This window comes from Ursus maritimus, unplaced genomic scaffold (genome assembly GCF_017311325.1).
Source record: "Ursus maritimus isolate PB19 unplaced genomic scaffold, ASM1731132v1 scaffold_7, whole genome shotgun sequence".
NCBI classification, from domain to species: domain Eukaryota; kingdom Metazoa; phylum Chordata; class Mammalia; order Carnivora; family Ursidae; genus Ursus; species Ursus maritimus.
Genome location: NW_024426885.1, coordinates 8,079,562 through 8,097,556, shown reverse-complemented (window position 1 = coordinate 8,097,556; position 17,995 = coordinate 8,079,562). Strand labels below are relative to the sequence as shown.

At 57.1% G+C, this 17,995-nt stretch overlaps 1 protein-coding gene across 8 annotated transcripts in view; it reads right to left on the bottom strand.

Moving 5' to 3' along the window:
• Positions 1-9,145: 9,145 nt before the first annotated feature.
• CHST15 (carbohydrate sulfotransferase 15) overlaps positions 9,146-17,995 on the bottom strand; it is a 91,535-nt gene continuing 82,685 nt past the window's right edge. For all 8 annotated transcript variants that reach the window (XM_040624659.1, XM_040624657.1, XM_040624660.1 and 5 more), the window contains 2 exons: positions 13,624-13,771; positions 9,146-11,999 (listed from right to left, as the gene is read on the bottom strand). In XM_040624659.1, coding sequence (XP_040480593.1) covers positions 11,809-11,999; positions 13,624-13,771 — 339 coding nt within the window. In that variant the 3' untranslated portion in view covers positions 9,146-11,808. The remainder of the gene's footprint in view (positions 12,000-13,623; positions 13,772-17,995) is intronic.

The following is a 17,995-nucleotide window of genomic DNA, read 5'->3' as shown; positions in this document are numbered from 1 at the left end:
TTTCTTTAAATCACCAACTGCACAGGAAACAATTCTCTGTGAGGCAAAGTCAGCAGATAAACAGGATCAGATCCCCCCAAGCACTTGCAATAACAGAACAGTTCAAATGAAATTATCAATCATACTTCAATTTATGACTTACATTCTATAATGTGTGAAACTACAAATCATATTTAAATCACACATAAATTGAAATCATTTATAAATCACATTTAAATAACAGAATAGTTCAGTTGAGATTATAAATCATACTTAAAGCATGGTTAAAATGGTTATGTAAAGAAGAAATAAAAACCATATGGAAGGAACAAGATTCTGTGAAAAAAAAAAAAAGATTTGAAAATGAACCACATTGAAGTCTCACGACTGAAAATGATCCAAAAAAAAAAAAAAAAGTCACTTAAAGCCTAAAACCAATAGTTAAGCCCGCAGAATTGGTGGTTTAGACAGGCAGAAAGATTTGGTGAGCCGGGAGATAAATGTAAAGATATTTCACAGCACGGTGCAGAGATAATGTGGGATGCAGCTAGAATCTGGAAGGGAGGAGGGTTGGGGAAGGGGGTAAGGAGCGCCAGGCCGGGGCAAGTAGGGCCGCAGTGAAGTGACTGAGAGGTGCTCGCCAGCAATGAGCCTCCATTCACGCACTTACTAGCCCACCTGCCCCACGTGGGCTCTGGCCACCGCAGCATCAGCCAAATATTCTCGGCTCACTTCTCAGAGGAAGCAGGGGTGAGTTCTCTCCTCTGATACCCAGCCCAGAAGCTCGAATGTTCTAGAAAGAGCGGCCCCCAGCTGGCAAGGGAGAAGCCTTGGATCTGCTGGGACTGTGAAAGCCCATGAGCCTGAGAAGCCGGAGGAAAGTGTCTCTCAGCAGATTCTAGTGAACTGGGATCATGTCCTGTGGTGGCTGGACTGATTCTTTCAAGGTCCTGGTGATGTGGGGCACGGGGATTCATCTGGGTCATGATCTGCCCTTCAGAACCCTGTCTCAGCCGAGCCCAGCTGTGCCCAGTCTAACCCAGCCATGCCCAGTCCAGCCCAGCATGCCCAGTCCAGCCCAGCATGCCCAGTCCAGCCCAGCCACGTCCAGTCCAGCAAACTTCTTGCTGCTGGAGGGACAGCAAGTGCGGAGGAAGGGGGGAAGGACTGGGACAGAGGGAAGGGAAGGGACAGAGTGGGAGGAAGGAGTAGAAAGAACTCAAAGGCACAGGGGACAGAGGGCAGGTCTGCCCTGTTAGACTGGGTCAAACAGGACGAGTTTCTGCTGCCACTTGGAGGTTCCAGACCCCAGCATGTCTAAACTGAGGCAGTTAGCACAGGGAGGTCTTGGGAAAGGAAGCTGGGGATGGGAGCCCAGCAGCCCCCCAGGCCCCTGAGCTCCTCCCTCCGCATCTAGGAAGGACTGGCCCGAGGCCAGGGGCAGAACAGCCTGCCTGCTGGGGCCAAGACGTCCCAGACACAAGGCTTAAGGAGGTGGAGCCTGCAGCCAGGCAGGCCCTTCGCAGGGAAGAGAGAGGAGAGCCCAGCCAGGAGAAGATGCAGGGGAGGAGTGAGGAGGTGGAAGCCGGACAAGGATGAGCAGGGATGGAGTTCTGTATGGCTGCGGGCAGAAGATACAAGCCCAGGCCCTCCCCATTGCCTACATCCCCACCCACCTCTGAGGCCTGCTGGGGTAGGTGATGGCTCCCTCAGGGCCTTCCTTGGCAATGCACGGGCGGCTCAGACTGCGTGCTTGGAAGGGTGGGTTTGGAGTGAGGGTTGGGATGGCAAGGTAGCCAAGGTGGAAGGACCAAGGTGGGGAGGGGCTGGGGAGAAGGTGTCTGGACCACGACCAGGTACAAAGAGGCTAGAAGGATCTCAGCTCAGCCCATCACGATCCGTGTCCGGGAGGTGCCAGATGGAGTGGAGGGAGCACTGTATGGGGAGTCAGGCTGGCTCCCAGGGAGCCTCAGCTCTGCGACTGGCCCTCTCCCAGCCTCCCATTCCCTGTGGACACTTGGGGTATGATCATGCGTAAAAGCCCAGAGGCCAAGAAGCAGGCGGGGTGCACATCCGGGGACCCTTAGGATCACCCCTTCTTCCCACATCCAGGTGCCTCAGGACAATGCTCCTAATTGGCTGGACTGAGATCTTGAGTCCTTCTACCCTTGGACGCCCTGTTACTGGGGTTACTCTTGGTTCCTGAGAGCTCTCTGGCCTAGGTAAGGGGTCAGTGGGAAGACAGTGGGGGTCCAGAGGGGTGATGGACGTCGCCAGGGCAATTCTCCCAAAGGTTGGCTGAAACAGGCATCCTGGCTGCAGTGCCCTCAATGGCCACACGGGGACAGCGTGGGGCTGCGTTTCACTGCCTCCTGCTCCCCCAGGTGAGCTGTCCCCAGAACCCCAGAAGGTTGGGGAGCAGGTTGCCAGCCCCCACCCTCACTAACCCGTTTCCCCACCTCCTCCCCACACATTGTCCCTGCAAAACATCTCAGGAAGTTAAGTGTCGTGGGGAGAGAGGCAGGTGTTTAAAAAGCAATAAAAAGATTAGCAGATCTGAAAGGCCCCTGAAATCCTTCAGGCCCCGACCCTGGTCAGCAGCTGGGGAAACTGAGGCTCAGAGAAGTTAAGCTGCTTGCCCAGTATCGTCCAGCTCCCGGTTCGGTTTTCTCTCCAGGCACCTGCTGCCTCCCTCACTCCACTGCTGGTTATGGGAGGGGGGTAGGGGTCCCCAGGCTTTGCTGTCTGGATGGGAGTAGGAACACACAAATGACCAGAGTCGGGTAGAAAGTCCTGAACACCACACTAGGTGGGAGAGGGACTAGTAAGGGGGAGACCTCCTCATGCAGGTGGGAGGGAGGGTGGAATCCAGGAGGCCATCATGGAAGAAGAGGTGACACTTGGAAATTGTCCTTAGGGTGGTGTAAGACACTGGCTCAGCTGAGCAGTGGGGAGGGGGGCACTGTTGGTGGGGTAACAGCTTGGGCAAAGATGGGGCGGGGGGAGGAGCACCAGTGAGAGCCAGTGAGATACATGCTCTTAGGGGAAGGTGGAGATTAGAGGCTGGACAGAGAAGTTTGCCCACATCCTGAGGTCTATGCGGGCTGCCTAGGTCTTTGTCTTTAGAATTCGGGGTTGGCTTGGCTTTGGAATTTTCTTGAATTCCATTATGTTGAAAGTACAGAAAATGGCAGTTCTCCAGATTATCTCATTTGGAGGTAGGAGTAAACAAATGGTCTCTATGGCGACTGTGGGGCCTAACTTGAGATGTCTGGCTGCCCCTCCGAGCTCTGGAGGCCAGCCCTGAGGAGGAAGGCCGCCACTCCCCATTCCTCAGTCATGACTCGAACTCACAGCGGAAGGAGCTACTGCCGGCCACGGGGGGCCTCTTCCTAACCTCAGAGCTGGCTACTGCAACAGCCCAGGATTCCAGGGCCCAGAGAAAGCCTCAGACTGGAGGGGGGCCCATGGAGCGGGCAGGCCCACCTGCTCACCCTCCCGAGAGGTCAGGGGCTCCTCTGGAGGCCAGGCAGGACGCTCAGCTCTGCTACCTGCTGTCCAGGGGGATGCCGGACACAGAAGGGGATGCGAGAAGTGGGGGCAGGAGGCCAGGGTTGAGTCTCTGCCTCGGTGTCCCCAGCAAGGCTGGGCACCGGCGGGGGGGGGTAGAGAGAAGGTGGGGCTGTTGTCTGGATCCGTTCACTGTTTCCACAAGGAAATGACCTTGAAGGTGCCCCCTGGGCCTGACCCCAGCCCCAGGGCCTGCATCGGCCTCTCAGCCCAGACTCCAGAAGGCAATGTGACCCCCCCCCCCCACCAGAGGCTCTGCCCTCTCCACTCACCTCTTTGGAAACTCCAAGTTCAGGGACTCAGAACTGAGGTGGGCAGGTGGAGACTTGGGTCCTGGAGACCAGTGGACCTGCGACCAAGGACCACCTCTGCTGCTTCGTCGCTGGACACTCTGGGACTCCTGACTTGGCCCCTCTCTACCTCTGTCCCCCATCCGTATAATGGTAGGCCAGACTCTGACAGGACCTCCCTTCTGGGGTGGAGGTGAGGATCCCAGGGGCCTGGTGCTCAGCATGTGCTCGGTAAACAGCTGGCGCTCAGCATGTGATTACTCTCAGCACTGAGATCAATCTGGCCCTCCCAGCGGACAGACGTCTGTCTCTGAGTCTCTCCCCCACTCGGTGCTCCCGGCCATTCTGCCAAGTGCCCTCCAGTAGGTTTTGTTTACCCCCCATCAGTCGTGTTCGCTCCCAAATCCGTCCCCTGTCACCTGGGCCTGACCTCAGAAAGGCAGGATTTCATTAAACAGACAAAGCAGCAGTTTCCCAGCTGCGTTTGATTAAGACTCCTTTACACTCTTAAGAATTATCGAAGATCCCGAAGACAGTCTGGGGTGTCGTTTCCGGCCGTCACTATTTACCGCATTGGACCGCAGAGGGATTTGTAAAGCCCGGGCCTGCTCGAGCATCCGCCGTGGGAGAGGCCGGGCTGCAGACATCGTCACTCGGACGTTCGAGAAGGACTGTGAGCACGTGAGGGCAAATGACATCTTGGTAGGATCACGACACCAGGTCGGACAGGTGGGTCTCCCGAAAGGATTTCGAGGGTCCCCGGCACCCGGACCCCTGGGGAAGCACAGCTGTGGGCTAACCACGTGCGAGAGCAAAACATGGGCTGCTCTCTGCACACCAGCCCGGAAGTTTCGAGGAAGTCCTAGCACAGACGAGGGAGACAAGTGCAGAACAACCACGTAAGTGAGGAAGGACTCTGCCTTCAGCCTACCTGGCAGCTGACTCCCAGTGGGAACTGGGCGCCCCTCGGGGAGCCCAAACCCGAAACCAGCACCGACTCATCACGACGCTGGTTCTGCGGGGCGCGGTCCGGGTCCTGTCCGCACACTCACGTGGGCAGGAAAGGCTCTGGCCCTTTTACTAAAGACAAATGAATGCCCTTTAAATACTGTAAGTAAAAACGAAATGTTTAAAAATGTTTATATGGTTCAGTAGGATTTCCCACTGATCCAGCTTGCGGGATTAATCCCATAGTTCCAGACGCTGCCAGAACGCGGACCCCACCCAGCCAGCCCTTCCCCTCCCACCACCGATTTCCAGGAGGCGAAGTCGCCAGCCTTGCCAAGGCCTGGAAGGGCGTGCCCCGGGCAGGGCACAGCGAGGGCATGGGGTGCAGGGCAGGGCTTGGCCTGCATGAGGGATAGCAGCGAGGTCAGCGCTGGACCGGAGGGAGGCCGGGTGAGTGGGGGTGGCTGGGGGCTCAGGGGTTAGTCAGCAGGGCAGGGCAGGGAGGGCCTCGGGGGCATTGGCAGGGCTCCGAATTTTATCCTAAATGAGCTGGGAGGTTGAGGAAGGTTTCCAGGCAGAGAGGGACATGGTTGGAGGGATATTTTAAAAAAAGGTTACCTTGGCTGCAGATTGGAGGGAAAGAGCTGCAGTGGGGAGAGCAGGCGGGGCTCCCACCATTGGTGGTGGGATGTTTTTACACGTAGGTGGTTTTTTAAAAAAGATTTATTTCTTTTCTTGAGAGAGAGAGAGAGCCCAGGGAGGGGCAGAGGGAGAGGGAGAGAGAAACTTGAGCAGACTCTGGCCCAATCCCGTGACCCTGAGATCATCACCTGAGCCGAAACCAGGTCGGATGTTCAACCAACCATGCGCCCCAGGTGCCCCTACATGTAGGCTTTATTACTATTCAGAGTGAGGCCCCCAGGCCAGGAGACACGTGCCACTGAACACACAGTTTGTTACAGCTCCCAAGAGGAGGGGGCGCGCCGTGCCACGCAGGGCCATTGGGGGACAACCAGGGCAGGACAGGAGGCGAGAGCCTCTATCATGGTTTGCAGGGAAGAAGTGGGTGCAGAGGTGTTCAGGCTAAGCCTGGTTGGGACCGGCCGGTTTGAGCGACTTGGCCGGGGTCCAGGCTAAGGGCTGTCCTGGCTGTCTGGCACCTGGCCCTGGGGTGACCCATAAAACAGGTGATCTGGAGGAGGGGGCTAGGATTGGCTGGTTTACGTATCAGAGGCTCACGCACTAGGGACTTGTTTGCCATCTCTAGGACATAGCTGCCCCCCCCCACCCCGAGGGTCAACGAGTTCCCAAGAGTTGCCATTCTGCTGTGTCTGGGAATCAGAACTGTGTGACCTCAGGGAGGCATGTGCCTCTCTGAGCCTGTTTGCACTTTTGTGTACCATTGTCTTATTAACTCTCACACCCACTCATGAGGCCCCCACACCTGTGGATGGGGGAAGGGCCAGTGGTGTCCCCAAGGTGATGGGGTGGGTGCATCTCAGGCCCTACCCTGGGGAACCCAGGCCTTGAACCCAGCCCATCTGGCTTCAGCCCCTGGGCTTGTCCTCCTTCCATACTGTCCCTCTTTGGGGGCAGACTTTGGTGGGTGTAGGTCAGACCTGCTTTTCTCTGCTCCACTGGGTCCCCACTCTCACGTCACCACATGGCCTGGGGAAAGCCATTTGACTCAGGGAGGCCCAGGAGTCAGCCTCAAATAGACCTACCTGCTTCTGGAGGCTACCTGAAAGGGCCTTTCAGAGCAGGCAGAGCGAGACGCATTCCAGAAAGCTGCAGGAGCCCCAGTGGCCGCCCTGCTATCCCCATGCTGTGCCCCAAGTAAGGAACCCCCCACTGTGGGAGAGGGGGGCCCCTTTCATATTCTCCTCCACACCCCACCCCAGGGCAGCCAGCAAATGCTGCCTGCCATGGAAGGGAGAAGTCTGGCTCCTTGCCTAGCCCTAAGTGCCACAGTGAAGGCAGGGTGGGAGGGCCGGGGACAGAGGCTTCAGGAGCTGTGACAGAGGTCGTGGACTCGAGTCCAGCTTGGGGTGGGAGGCATGGCCAAGGAGAGAGAGTTTGGAGGTCAGTGGCCCCATGCCGCCTCTGGAGCGTGAACCCGTGGAGGTCACGGCCCCCCAGGCTCTCTCAGGGACCAGAAACCATGCAAACTATTTTTGTAGCTTTCAGAAGCTGTTCCCCTTACAGCATGACTAACTCAGAAACAGCTGAAGTTCAGAAACTCAAGACTGCCCACGTGGCTGATGCGGGTCTCCTAGGGAACCGAGAAAGTGACTTTAAAGAAAAAAACAAAACAAAACAAAACCTGTGTAAGACTCAGAAATCACTTCCACCCCAAGAGGGAGAAATAGTTCTATCTGGGGCCAGAGTGCCCCTGGGCTCACTTGGAGAAACACACAAAAAAATGACTTGCAATGTGACTTTGGGGGAAAAGTGGGTCTTTGACCCTGCCTGGCCCACCCCTGCCCCGCTTACCCCAACCACAAGATCCTGCCGCACAGGAAGACGTACCATCTCGGGACGGACACGCCGGGAAGCCTGGTGCTCTGCTGGGCAGCCGCCTGCCCACTCAGATCTGCTTGGGCCCCATGGGGGACAGCGGCAAGGGACAAGCCAGGGGCACGACTCCGTTGACTGCCTGACTGGCTCGCTGGGCCACCCTCCTATGCGCAGCCGAACAGTCACCCCCGAAGATGTCCATACCCTAATCCCTGGAGCCCGTAAATTAGTCACCTTATATGGCAAAAAGGCCTTTACAGATGTGACCCTGAGCTGGGGAGAAGATCCTGCATTATCCCACTGGGCCCAGAGTCATCACCAGAGTCCTTCCGAGGGAAGCGAGGGGGACAGTCGCGAGAAGGGTGACGTGACCACAGAGGGAGATTCGAAGATGCTACACTGAGGACGGGCTCAGGGGCCCCCAACGTTGGAAAGGGGAGGCCTCTGGAGGCTGGAAAAGCCAGCGAAGCAGATTCTCCCCTAGCATTTCCAGAAGGAACAGAGCCCACACCTGGGCCTTAGCCCCACAAGACTGATTTTGGATTTCAGATCTCCACCACTGCCAGACCATCAACTTGTGTTGTTTTAAGGCACTAAGTTTGGCACAATGTGTTCCAACAGCCGAGGGATACTAATCCAGTTCCCCAGGGCCACTGGTGCTCGGGCTGCTGGGGTCCCGCCCACGGGCCTGCCCTCTCCCTGCGGCTCGGCAGGAGCCTGGCCCGGGGAGGTTCTGGGAAGGTGATTCTTCCTACGAGTCTTAACAGGATCTGCCTCGCCCACAAGCAGAGTGGCTACCCACAGGGTGAGATTTCTGGAGCAACAGGAAAACACCCGCCCACACCGCGACCTCGCTCCCTCTCCTGCTGGCTGAGGCCAGAAATTCCTCCAGAGCACCGTCTTTGCTTCAGTTCCCAGATAGGGGCGTTTGGGAAGAGGGCATTCCAAGGGAGGCTTACATTAAGACCCAGACGATCTGTATCAACACGTTAGCTGGTTCCCGAGTAGGGGTGAGTGTCCACACACGGAGAGGGTTTCCGGAAAGGCTCCCGGGACAGGGAATCAATCAACCTTCCAGACTCACCCGTCCATCCTGCCCCTCGTGTCCCACCCCCCCCCCTTCTCCTCTCGGGCCTATTTTCTCTGCTGAGCCAAGCTGTTTCTGGCTCCCTCATCAAGAGATGGGGTCCTCCTCTTTCCAGGTCTAGACTCACTGGTCCCCTTCACACAACACACCACTATGGGGGGCGGTGCTGGGAGAGAGACTCTCCAGGGGGTCTTTCCAGAATTAGGGGACCCACCCATGGGCCACACTGCAACCAGGATAGCCCAGGGCTCCAGAAATCCAAACTTGAGACAATCCCATCTTTTCTATCCCAGTGCAGCCAGGGCACCCCGAGTGCCTAGTGACAGTGACACACACCGGTGATAGCAGGAGTCTCCAACTCACTGTCCCTGCGGCCAGGCCCCGGGAATGAGGGCAGCAGCCATGCTGACAGCAGCCTCTGGGAGGAGCGGGGCCTGTGGTCAGTCACCCCACCTTCACACGCACATGCCTGACGTCCACGTGAGGCCCGTCTGGGGTCCGGGAGGGCCCTGGCACCCGGACGCACACCCACAGCAGGCCGCTCGTGGGGAGTCACTGGTCACGTCAGAGCCTTCTTTCTGTGCTCTTCTCTCTCCCGTGACCGTATGCAGGAGGCCCCCTCACCCAGTGTGTGCGGGGAGCCCGCACGTGAGACCCCGGACGATTTCTGACTCCTCTGTGGGCGGCAGACGCCACGGAGAACCCACCACGGGGGCTCGGGTGGGCGAGGAACGGCATGCACTCCTGGGACGAGTCACAGGGGTCCACATTTAATGTTAAATATGAATAAAAGTACAGCGTAACTCTGGCTCACTGGACACACCTCCACTACTAAGGGTGTACAACTGAATATAGTCCAATACACAGCTTTGGGGACACAAAGTCACTTCAATACCAGGTCATGAGAAATGCTTTCACTTTGGTTTTGGATGACAGGCTCGAGGGCCACCGCCCGGGGCTGTCAAGGAGAACCGGGCCTGGACGCGAGAAAGCAGAGGCGACACGTACGCCCTCCAGAGAAAGGCCCCTTGACAGAAACTGTCTGGACGGCACGGACCGGCACGAAGGGCTGGGCCCGCGTATATAAAAAGATTTGTAGAATAAACCAAATAATATTGGAAATAATAGCTCCGGTAATACTTCTGTAAGAAGCAGAATCACACCACATGTTATTCACATGCACGGGAGTGTGTAGGCAAAGTCCTTTGCTGTCGCTGTGGTTGGAGTAGATAGCGAAACGTGTACTGGAAATTCCAAGTCCGTCGGCAGAGAAATTAATCCATGAGAAGGTGGTGTCCAGAGCGGAGGCGCCCCAACAGCCACAGAACTAGAAGGGAGCGCACTCAGGAACGGTGCCCACACGCGCGCACACACACCGTCTACTGCAAATAAATACACACGCACGCCTAAGTGATAGCACCCCGCCCCCCGCCCCCCACCGTGCCAAGGCCAGATTCCCCCACGCGCCCCGCTCCGCGTGCGGCCTGTGAGGGAAAGGGACAGGGGGGATTGTCCCACAAAGTGGGTCTTCAGGACACACAGCCCCTTCAGGAGCAGAAATGGCTCGGCCGTCCAGTTCTGACCGCCCTCTGCATGCCTTCAAACGGGCTGCACATCCCACTCCTGACGGCAGAAAGATTGCGGTGGCTCGGCTGGACGGCTGAGCAAATCCGCATGTCTGCGAGCGATGGCTGGACACGAAGGCACCTGCACTCTCTCACTCTGGCGTTATGGGACCTTGACCAGAGAGCTCTGGTTCGCAGGAAGCTTCCCTTGAAAACACTCCAGGGCAAAGCTTCATTGAGGTCCCACCTGGGGCTGCGTGCCAAGTGGGTTCCAGTGTCCTCTTCAATCTCTCCCCATCACTTCCAAGAAATGACGAGACCTTTAGTCCATCCATTGGTAAACCAAGCTGCCAAGTGGCCCAGAAAGTTCCATTAAGAGTCCCAGCATACCGGGCTCGGCCCACGTACAGCTCACGCACTGTTTCTGAAACAGAATGCAAGCATCTTGTAGTCTGGGAACATAGTAGGGGCCTCCAGCCGCACGTGGTGGAGAACGTGCATAGCGAGCTCATTCCCAGAGGAAGGCAGAGCAACAGAGTGTGTCTGTGGCCAAAACTACAACTTGAAACACCCTCCAGGCCTGCTGGTGACCTTGAGTGCAAGAGGAGGGTCCAAGATACCCAGATTTCCCACGAAGAGTTCAATTCCTGGAAGTTGCTCAGTCTGGCATTAACAGCAAAAACTTCCCTTCCAATTATAAACTGAATTTGTATTCTGATTATAAACGGAATAAACTCTGGAAGAAACATGTAAAGAGGCAGAAAAGAGAGCTATGGCTAACAAAATGCAGAAAGTGGTTTTAAACATTCATTTTCTAGTTAAACGTAAGTAACGCAAGGGCAGAATGGGAGATGATCCGAGAAACGAATGTGCCACAAAAAATCGACAGTTTTTTCTCTCTTCTCTCCCGTGAAAGTGAAGTGAACAGGGTTTACATCTGAAGAGAATACAGGGTGGGCTTTGGAGTAAAGGGAGAAAAAGGAAAGAGCCTCCATTCTCTGCCCAAATAAAGGTATTGACCTGAACGTGTTTCAGAACTGAATGGAAGCGCAAGCTCCGGCAGTGCTGTGACGTGACCTCCGGCATGGTGACGAACCTCTAGCATCAGGGTATGACCTCCAGCATGGTGACGTGACCTCTAGCATGGTGGTGTGACCTCTACCGTGGTGGCATGACCTCTAGAGTGGTGGTGTGACCTCTAGCATGGGGGCATGACCTCCAGCATGGTGGCGTGACCTTTCGCACAGTGACTTGACCTCCAGCGTGGTGATGTGACTTCCAGCGTGGTGGCGTGACCTCCGGCGTGGTGACGTGACCTCCAGCATGGTGGCGTGACCTCCAGTGTGGTGACATGACCTCCAGCGTGGTGACGTGACCTTTGGCATGGTGACATGACCTCCGGCGTGGGGTGTGACCTCTGGCATGGTGGCGTGACCTCCAATGTGGTGACATGACCTCCAGCATGGTGACGTGACCTCTGACATGGTGACATGACCTCCAGCGTGGTGGCGTGACCTTGGCGTGCTTGATCAGATCCCAGCATCAGCACCCCAGCCGCACCTCCCCCACGGCCCCCGCCCAGCGCCGCCCGCCTCACCCCCTCAGCCCGGTAGCTCCAGTGCAGGAGGGAACGGTTTCCCAGGTGGAGTTCCCGATGGCCTTGGAGGGAGGAGCTCTGAGAAGGGTCAGTTGCCAGGTCATTTCACACCACAAATGCTTATACTAAACACGTGCCTAGGGAGGGGAAGAAGAATCTCAGGGTCTTCTCCACGCTGTGAGTAAAAGGGCCCCCCCCACCCCAAAGAGACTCTTCCGTGGTGGCACAGTGGAACCTGCCGCGGGAGCTCGGCCCTCAGGTCTTCCTCCAGGCGAATGCCTCGTCGGCGAGCACCTGCGCCAGCCTGGTGTTGAAGGGCCCGTAGAAGTCCTGCAGGATCCTCTGGGTGACTGGCCACATGGGCCCCAGGTTCCGGTCCTCGGGACGCCGCGTATTGGACGCAGGGCTCTTTGTCATTAGGGTCTCTTGTTTCTCACCTAAGGGCCCTGGAACACAGAGAAAAACTCCCATGAGGCCGGAGGCACAGCAGGAAGGAACTTTGAAAATCCCAGCCATGCTTCGTGCTGAGACAGGAGTGCCCCTGAAGTGTTGGGAGATGAAAATTCCTCAGCTGGACCCATCCTGGAGCTGCTGAGGGTGGAAAGCGGAAGTGCCCACATGAAAGAGCAGGGACTCCTGGCCTGGGGTTGCACACCTGCCCCTGGAAGTGCGGCGGGAACTGGGGGATGCAGCCTCACCCAGCCTCACCTCCTGCTTTCGTGGCCACATAGCCACAAAGGGCCAGCTCTCGTGGCCGTCAGCCTGTCCCTGGATAACTATCTAACCTGCCTGGCACGGTCCATGTGCTCAGATTTTCCTGCTGACCAGCCTGACCGAATTCTGCTGGTGTCATTTCTGCTTCAGGCTGCTGATGCAAAGGGCCTGTGGCTGGGCCCTATTTCACCTTGTGTATTGTGCTAGTATGGTGGAGATGGGGCTGGGGGAGGCCACCTGTGCCCAGAGACCCCATGAGCTGAAACTCCACCTGCAGCAAGGGGATCTGTGGGGAGACAGGCCCGGGAACAAGCCAGCCACCGCCATCCCCAGCCCTCTGGACCACAGGCCTCTCACTGGCTTAACCAACCAGATCACTGCTTAGGCCCTCGGAATTTGGCCGAAGTCCTGAGCCTTTACACGGAAAACCCTATTCCAGTGTCCCTGGGATGTGTGTGATAGAAGGAACAGCACAGGCCTTCCTGTCAGGGGCTGAAGCCAAGCTCATCAATGCAACAGAATCTACCAGTGGCCAAAACAAAGAAAAATGGTTCTGGGCCTTCAAAGGGAAAAGTAATCACACTGCCTCATGTCACCAGCTCACCCGTGACAAAAGGGTTCCAAGGCCAGTGGTAGGTGAACATACTTCAAGAAATATTCCATCAACAAAATTCCCAGGCCAGATCATTAGACAGGGCCTCGGGAGGTGTCCTGGGAAGGGATATGAGCTCTGCTCTAGACTTTTAAGCAGTCCGTGGGCGTCCATCCACATGGGCAGTCCTCCGTGCCCACATACCCACCCCCACCGGCCATTGCCATGGCGGGGAGCAGCGGACCTTCCTAGACGTGCTGTTCAGCCATGTAGCCCCAACTCCAGGGGTCCCCCAAAACCTGGGATGATGCAATGACCTGTCCATTCCCTCTTTCAAGCCTTGTGGCTTCCGCAGGACTGTCCCAGCCACACACTGACCTCTCACTTCATCCTTAAGGCTCAGCTCACGGACCATTCCTTCCATGAAGCCTTCCATTCCATCCTTCAGCAGCTGGGACCCCAAGTCATGTGTACGAACCTGCTGCGAGGGTACTACCCTTCCCCCATATCATTCTACCAGTTACTTGGTTACTTGAGCTGTGCCCTTCCCGTCTCCCTCTGCTGGACTGAAAGCTCCGGATAATGAACCCCTCACCACCCCGGCACCAGGCCCTGCACTTGACGGAGGGTTACTGAACTAGCTGCCCAGCTTGGCCCGGCCCGGCCCAGCGCACAGAGTCTGCGCATGACTCAGAGAGCACCACGGCCAGCCGGGGTCCACGGAGCCCAAGCCAGCTCCACGGTCTCCCGCATGACGTTCCTACCGAGGTTGAGAAACTGGAAGACCCTGTGCATGGTGTATTTGACGTTGGATGCGTGGTCTTCCAGGCGAAGAATGAGGAACTGTTCTTTGTTAAAGACAGTGAGCCAGTCCAGAAGGTACACAGCATACAGCCCGACCTGCAGCCTCACCTAGAACGAAGGAAGAAGCGGGCGTCACTTCGGGAGCCACTCCCCCAACACTTTCCCCGAAGCATTACGGCGCGGACGAGCCGACACCAGAAGAGCTATCCAAGCAAAGGACTGCCTGCGAAGGATGGATTTTAAAAGCCACGCGTTCTTGAGTCCTCACGGACGGTTTCAAGCTCCCCACACAAAAGGTTCCTACTCAGGGTCACACTGAATCCTCACGATGACCCTGTAGATAGCGGCGTGACACGTTTCGGGGCAAAGACTCAGGTGAAGGAAGAGGCCGAGAACGCACGCATGGACAGTGCAAACATTCTTTGCACAGTGACCTGGCCGTCTCTGCTCCTACACCCAGCCCACAACGGCTGNGAAAACCGCCTGGGGCACAGGCCAGCAGAGTGAGCCGCCGAGTGCCCGGGGCCACCCGAACACCCGTGACCAGGCGGCTGTGTGGACACCCAAACGCAGCAGTGCTCTATGCGGCCACTGCGTGTCTGGGATCCCCGTCCTGCTGTGCCTTCTCTCACACCCAACTGGCAAGATTGCACACTGAAGAATTAACCTTATCCAAAGGGAAGTCTGGCCCCTGTCCTCGCCTCCTGGGAGGTGACCTCTAGGTCACCTAGGATGTCCTGCCTGATAAGCATCTTTGCTCGCCTGGGGCACCAGGCCCCCCGACAGTAAATAGCATGAGTTACGACGGGGGCTTTGGGGGACGCAGGATCAGTCTGACCTGCAGCAGGGGCTGGACAGTAAAGGTGGTATGCGACTGAGCTCCAGGAAACAGTCTGACCATCAAGGTTTGGCTGGCTTCCCTGGTTGCCAAGGCTTGGTGCGGGTCGTGTGCTTCTCCCCTGCGTGGGTTTTAACGGGTACCCCTTCCCTGCTGTAAACTGTAGCCACGAGTACCACAGTCTTCGGTGTGCCCCGTGATTCCTTCCAGTGACTTACTGAAACCCAGAAGTGGTTTTGGGGACCCCCGACTTACAAACGTGTCAGAAGTGAGAGTGGTCTTGGCACCTTCCCACTAACTTCCCAGTTGCTGCTAAGCTCTTCAAAACTTCAGGAGAACAGCCCTCTCCCCTTCCGCCCTGAGGCCCCTTCTCCTGCGCTCCTACTCCTGCTCCCCGCCCTCCCCAAGTCTTGGGGACTCTGCTCCACTTCCTGTCTGCAGCTCTGCCTCAGCGACCTTCCCCAACGTTTCCATCTGCTGCCTCGGCCCCGCTTCATGCCAGCCCCTCTGGTCACACCCTGCCATCACGGCCTCCTCACTGGTGCTCCTGTCCAGTCTCTGAGCAGCCAGCCCTCAGCTGCCACCAGCGTAAACTGTCCCCACTGGTGGCCTGGCCATGCCGTCCCCACGCCCAGCCCACCCACTGTCCCCGTGTGGAAAGCTTTTGGTCTGGTGTGTGCTCAGCCCCCAGGCGCCCCCTCCGAGCCTCGGCTCCTTAAGCTGAGGGCTGGGGCTCCTCTGTCATCCCTGCCGCACGAGGCCGGCCGCACTCCCACTTTGCTCTCCCGCTATTCTTTTCCCATTTCATTATTTTTCTAATCATGTGGGAGGACGCGGAGGGAGAAAAACAGTGAGAGGGGATAAGCTGTCTCCAAAATTCATTAGCTGCCGCCAGCCCCCAGGTTGTTGCTTCCTTGTGCGCCAACCCATAAAGACGACCTCAGGCTGGGCCAAAGCCACCGAGAAAAGGAGTACGTGCCAGCCTCCGAAACCCTGTAACACAGGACAAACCATTATGAGAAGGTCTTCTTGAGCCCTCAGCCTCACAGAGCACGTCGGTTCTGTCAGGCTCATGCCAGCCCCTATCCCGGAGGACCAGCCTCACGAGAGCCATCTCTTCCAGAGAACCTGCCTTTGGGACTTGAGCTTTCTAGAATGAAGGAAGCTGGGGTTTGCGACAGGATGCGGGAACCCATTCCTGACCTGGCTACAGGTGACAGACTTTCTCTGCAAGCCCGCTTGTGCCCATCGTGGGCAGGGCCCCCACCGCCGCTCCCAGGAGGACGACGACCTGCTGGCTGAGGCCCTCCTGCAGCAAGCTCTTCCCTCAGAGGCAGCGATGGCCCCGGCGGGGGAGGGGGGCTCTGCAGCGGAAGGGAGGTGGGCTGGCTCTCACAGCTACAGGCTCCCCGGTCCCCTGAACACCCCCTCTTCTGGCCCACTCCATGAAAGCTCTGGCCGCCCCGAGTGACACTTTCTGGTGCGTGCAGCGTCATTACCACAACCGGGCACCATTAAGACACACCGAGGACGGGCCCCCTCAGAATTGTTCTTCTTTGTCTTTCCCCCGCAGAGGTCAGAGAATCAAAATGGAATGAAGATAAATACGGTATTTAGGGGAAGTGTCTGATAGATTTAAAATTACAAAACATCAGAACTGAGAAGCCTTTGCAGTGATCGGCCCCAGCCAACTCTTGATGGAGAAAGGGAAGCCCAGGGAGAGGTGAGGGCCGGCCCCAGGGTCAGCTGGGAGGCCCACCAGCAGGAGGAGTTGGTGCCAGGTCCCCGCCACTGGGGCTTTTCCCCCACACAGAGACAGAGCCAAGGAGGGGTGGGTACAGGGCTCTTCCCAGACAGGCGCCATGCCGAGCATCTCCATTCCCGATCGGGGCTTCAGGCGGAACTCCCCACCCAGCCCATCTGCTATCCGCTAGTGTCAAAAACTCCTTATTCATTCATTCACTCATTCTGCAAATAACCAAGGGCATGCAGCATGCCAGGTGCCCCACTAGCCAATGGAGACGTGCTGCTATGTAACCGACATGGCCCCTGGCCTCCTGGAGCCTCAGGGGGTACACAGAGCTAAGTTGCTGAAGAAACCAACACCTGGAACCACCGGCTGTGGCCCATGCTACAGGGAAACAAGCAGGGTGGGGACAGAGAACAGGGGTCATATGAAAGCAAGACCCGGAGAATAAGAAGCCCTGCCACACCCAGAAGTGTGTCCCTGGGAGAGGAAGTGGGAAGAGGCGCTAGAACCCCTTTCTCCAACCTAAGGGGACAATAGATCGGCCTGGAGGGCTGTGAGATAGATTGATGGGTCCACCCCCAAGGTGCTCGATTCTGGGGTCTGCGGCTCAGCCTGATAGTTTGTATTTGTGACAAATTTCCAGGGGATGCTGATGCTGCTGGTCCAGGGAAACGCTTTGCAAACCCTGGCTCTGAGGAAAGAGGCTGGCCTGAGGACCTGACAGGAGAGCATGTGGCTGCAGCACAGTGGTGTGGAGGGGCGGCCGGGAGGAGGTGGAGGAGGAGGCCGGGCTGGCTGGTACCTTCCGGTGCCACAGGAAGGCCGTGAACGTCTGCAGGGAGGGTAGCACCAAGGTCCACCTGTGTTTGAAAAAGATCGCCCTCCCTGTGCTGTGGTTGAGCTGGGATTCACAGCTGGAGGGAAATCTGCTTCCCCCATCCGAGAATTGAAGATTCACCCCCGAAAGGAGGGTTCCCCGTTGCTCCTGACTGCCTGGCTCTTCCCCCAGGAGCTGGCCAGGGGCTGAAGAGTAACGGCCAATCTGCGATCTGTGATGCCTGCCAGCCCCTGTCCAGTCTACCCGTCCTGCCCCTGGGCATCTCTCTCTGACCAGAGGTGTCTGCTAAGCCACCAGCTCGTCATCCTCAGCAAAACCTGAGATTAAATGAAAAAAAGCCAGTTTGGACCTTTGCTTTTAGGAGCCAGCCAGCTAAGGTAGAAATGCCGTGAGTCTGAAAGGCCACAGGACCTGGGGCAAACACGAGGCCTGTTACCAGCTCTAAGTCTCCGGGTGGGAGAGTTCATGTCTGTGGGCCTCAGTGTCCTCATCTGTCAAATGGGCATGGATTTCAGGGCAGAGCGAAGGGCAGAACGTGATGCACCAGAAGAGCTCAAGGCAGTGCCTGGTGCAGCGTCGGGAGTGAACAAAGGTCAGATCCCATCATCCTGCTCTCACAGGCAAAGGTGCCGAGGGGCTGGAGGCCCGGCAAGTTCTGGGGGGCGCAAAGTGCCCGGTGCCACGGACGTTCACTCTCTACAACCCGCTTACGTCAGACATTCACTCCTCCATGAGACAGACACAATGTGAAGCCCCTGAAATAAGCCGCACCCCCAGTCAGGAGCTCCACCCTACGTGCCTGGCCTTCCCCACCCAAATCCAGCCAGCATAAGCGCTTGCTTGTAGAAGGCCCGAAGTAAAGCCCACGCCTGTGCCTCCCTCTGTCTAACGCGTGATTCCCTGAAG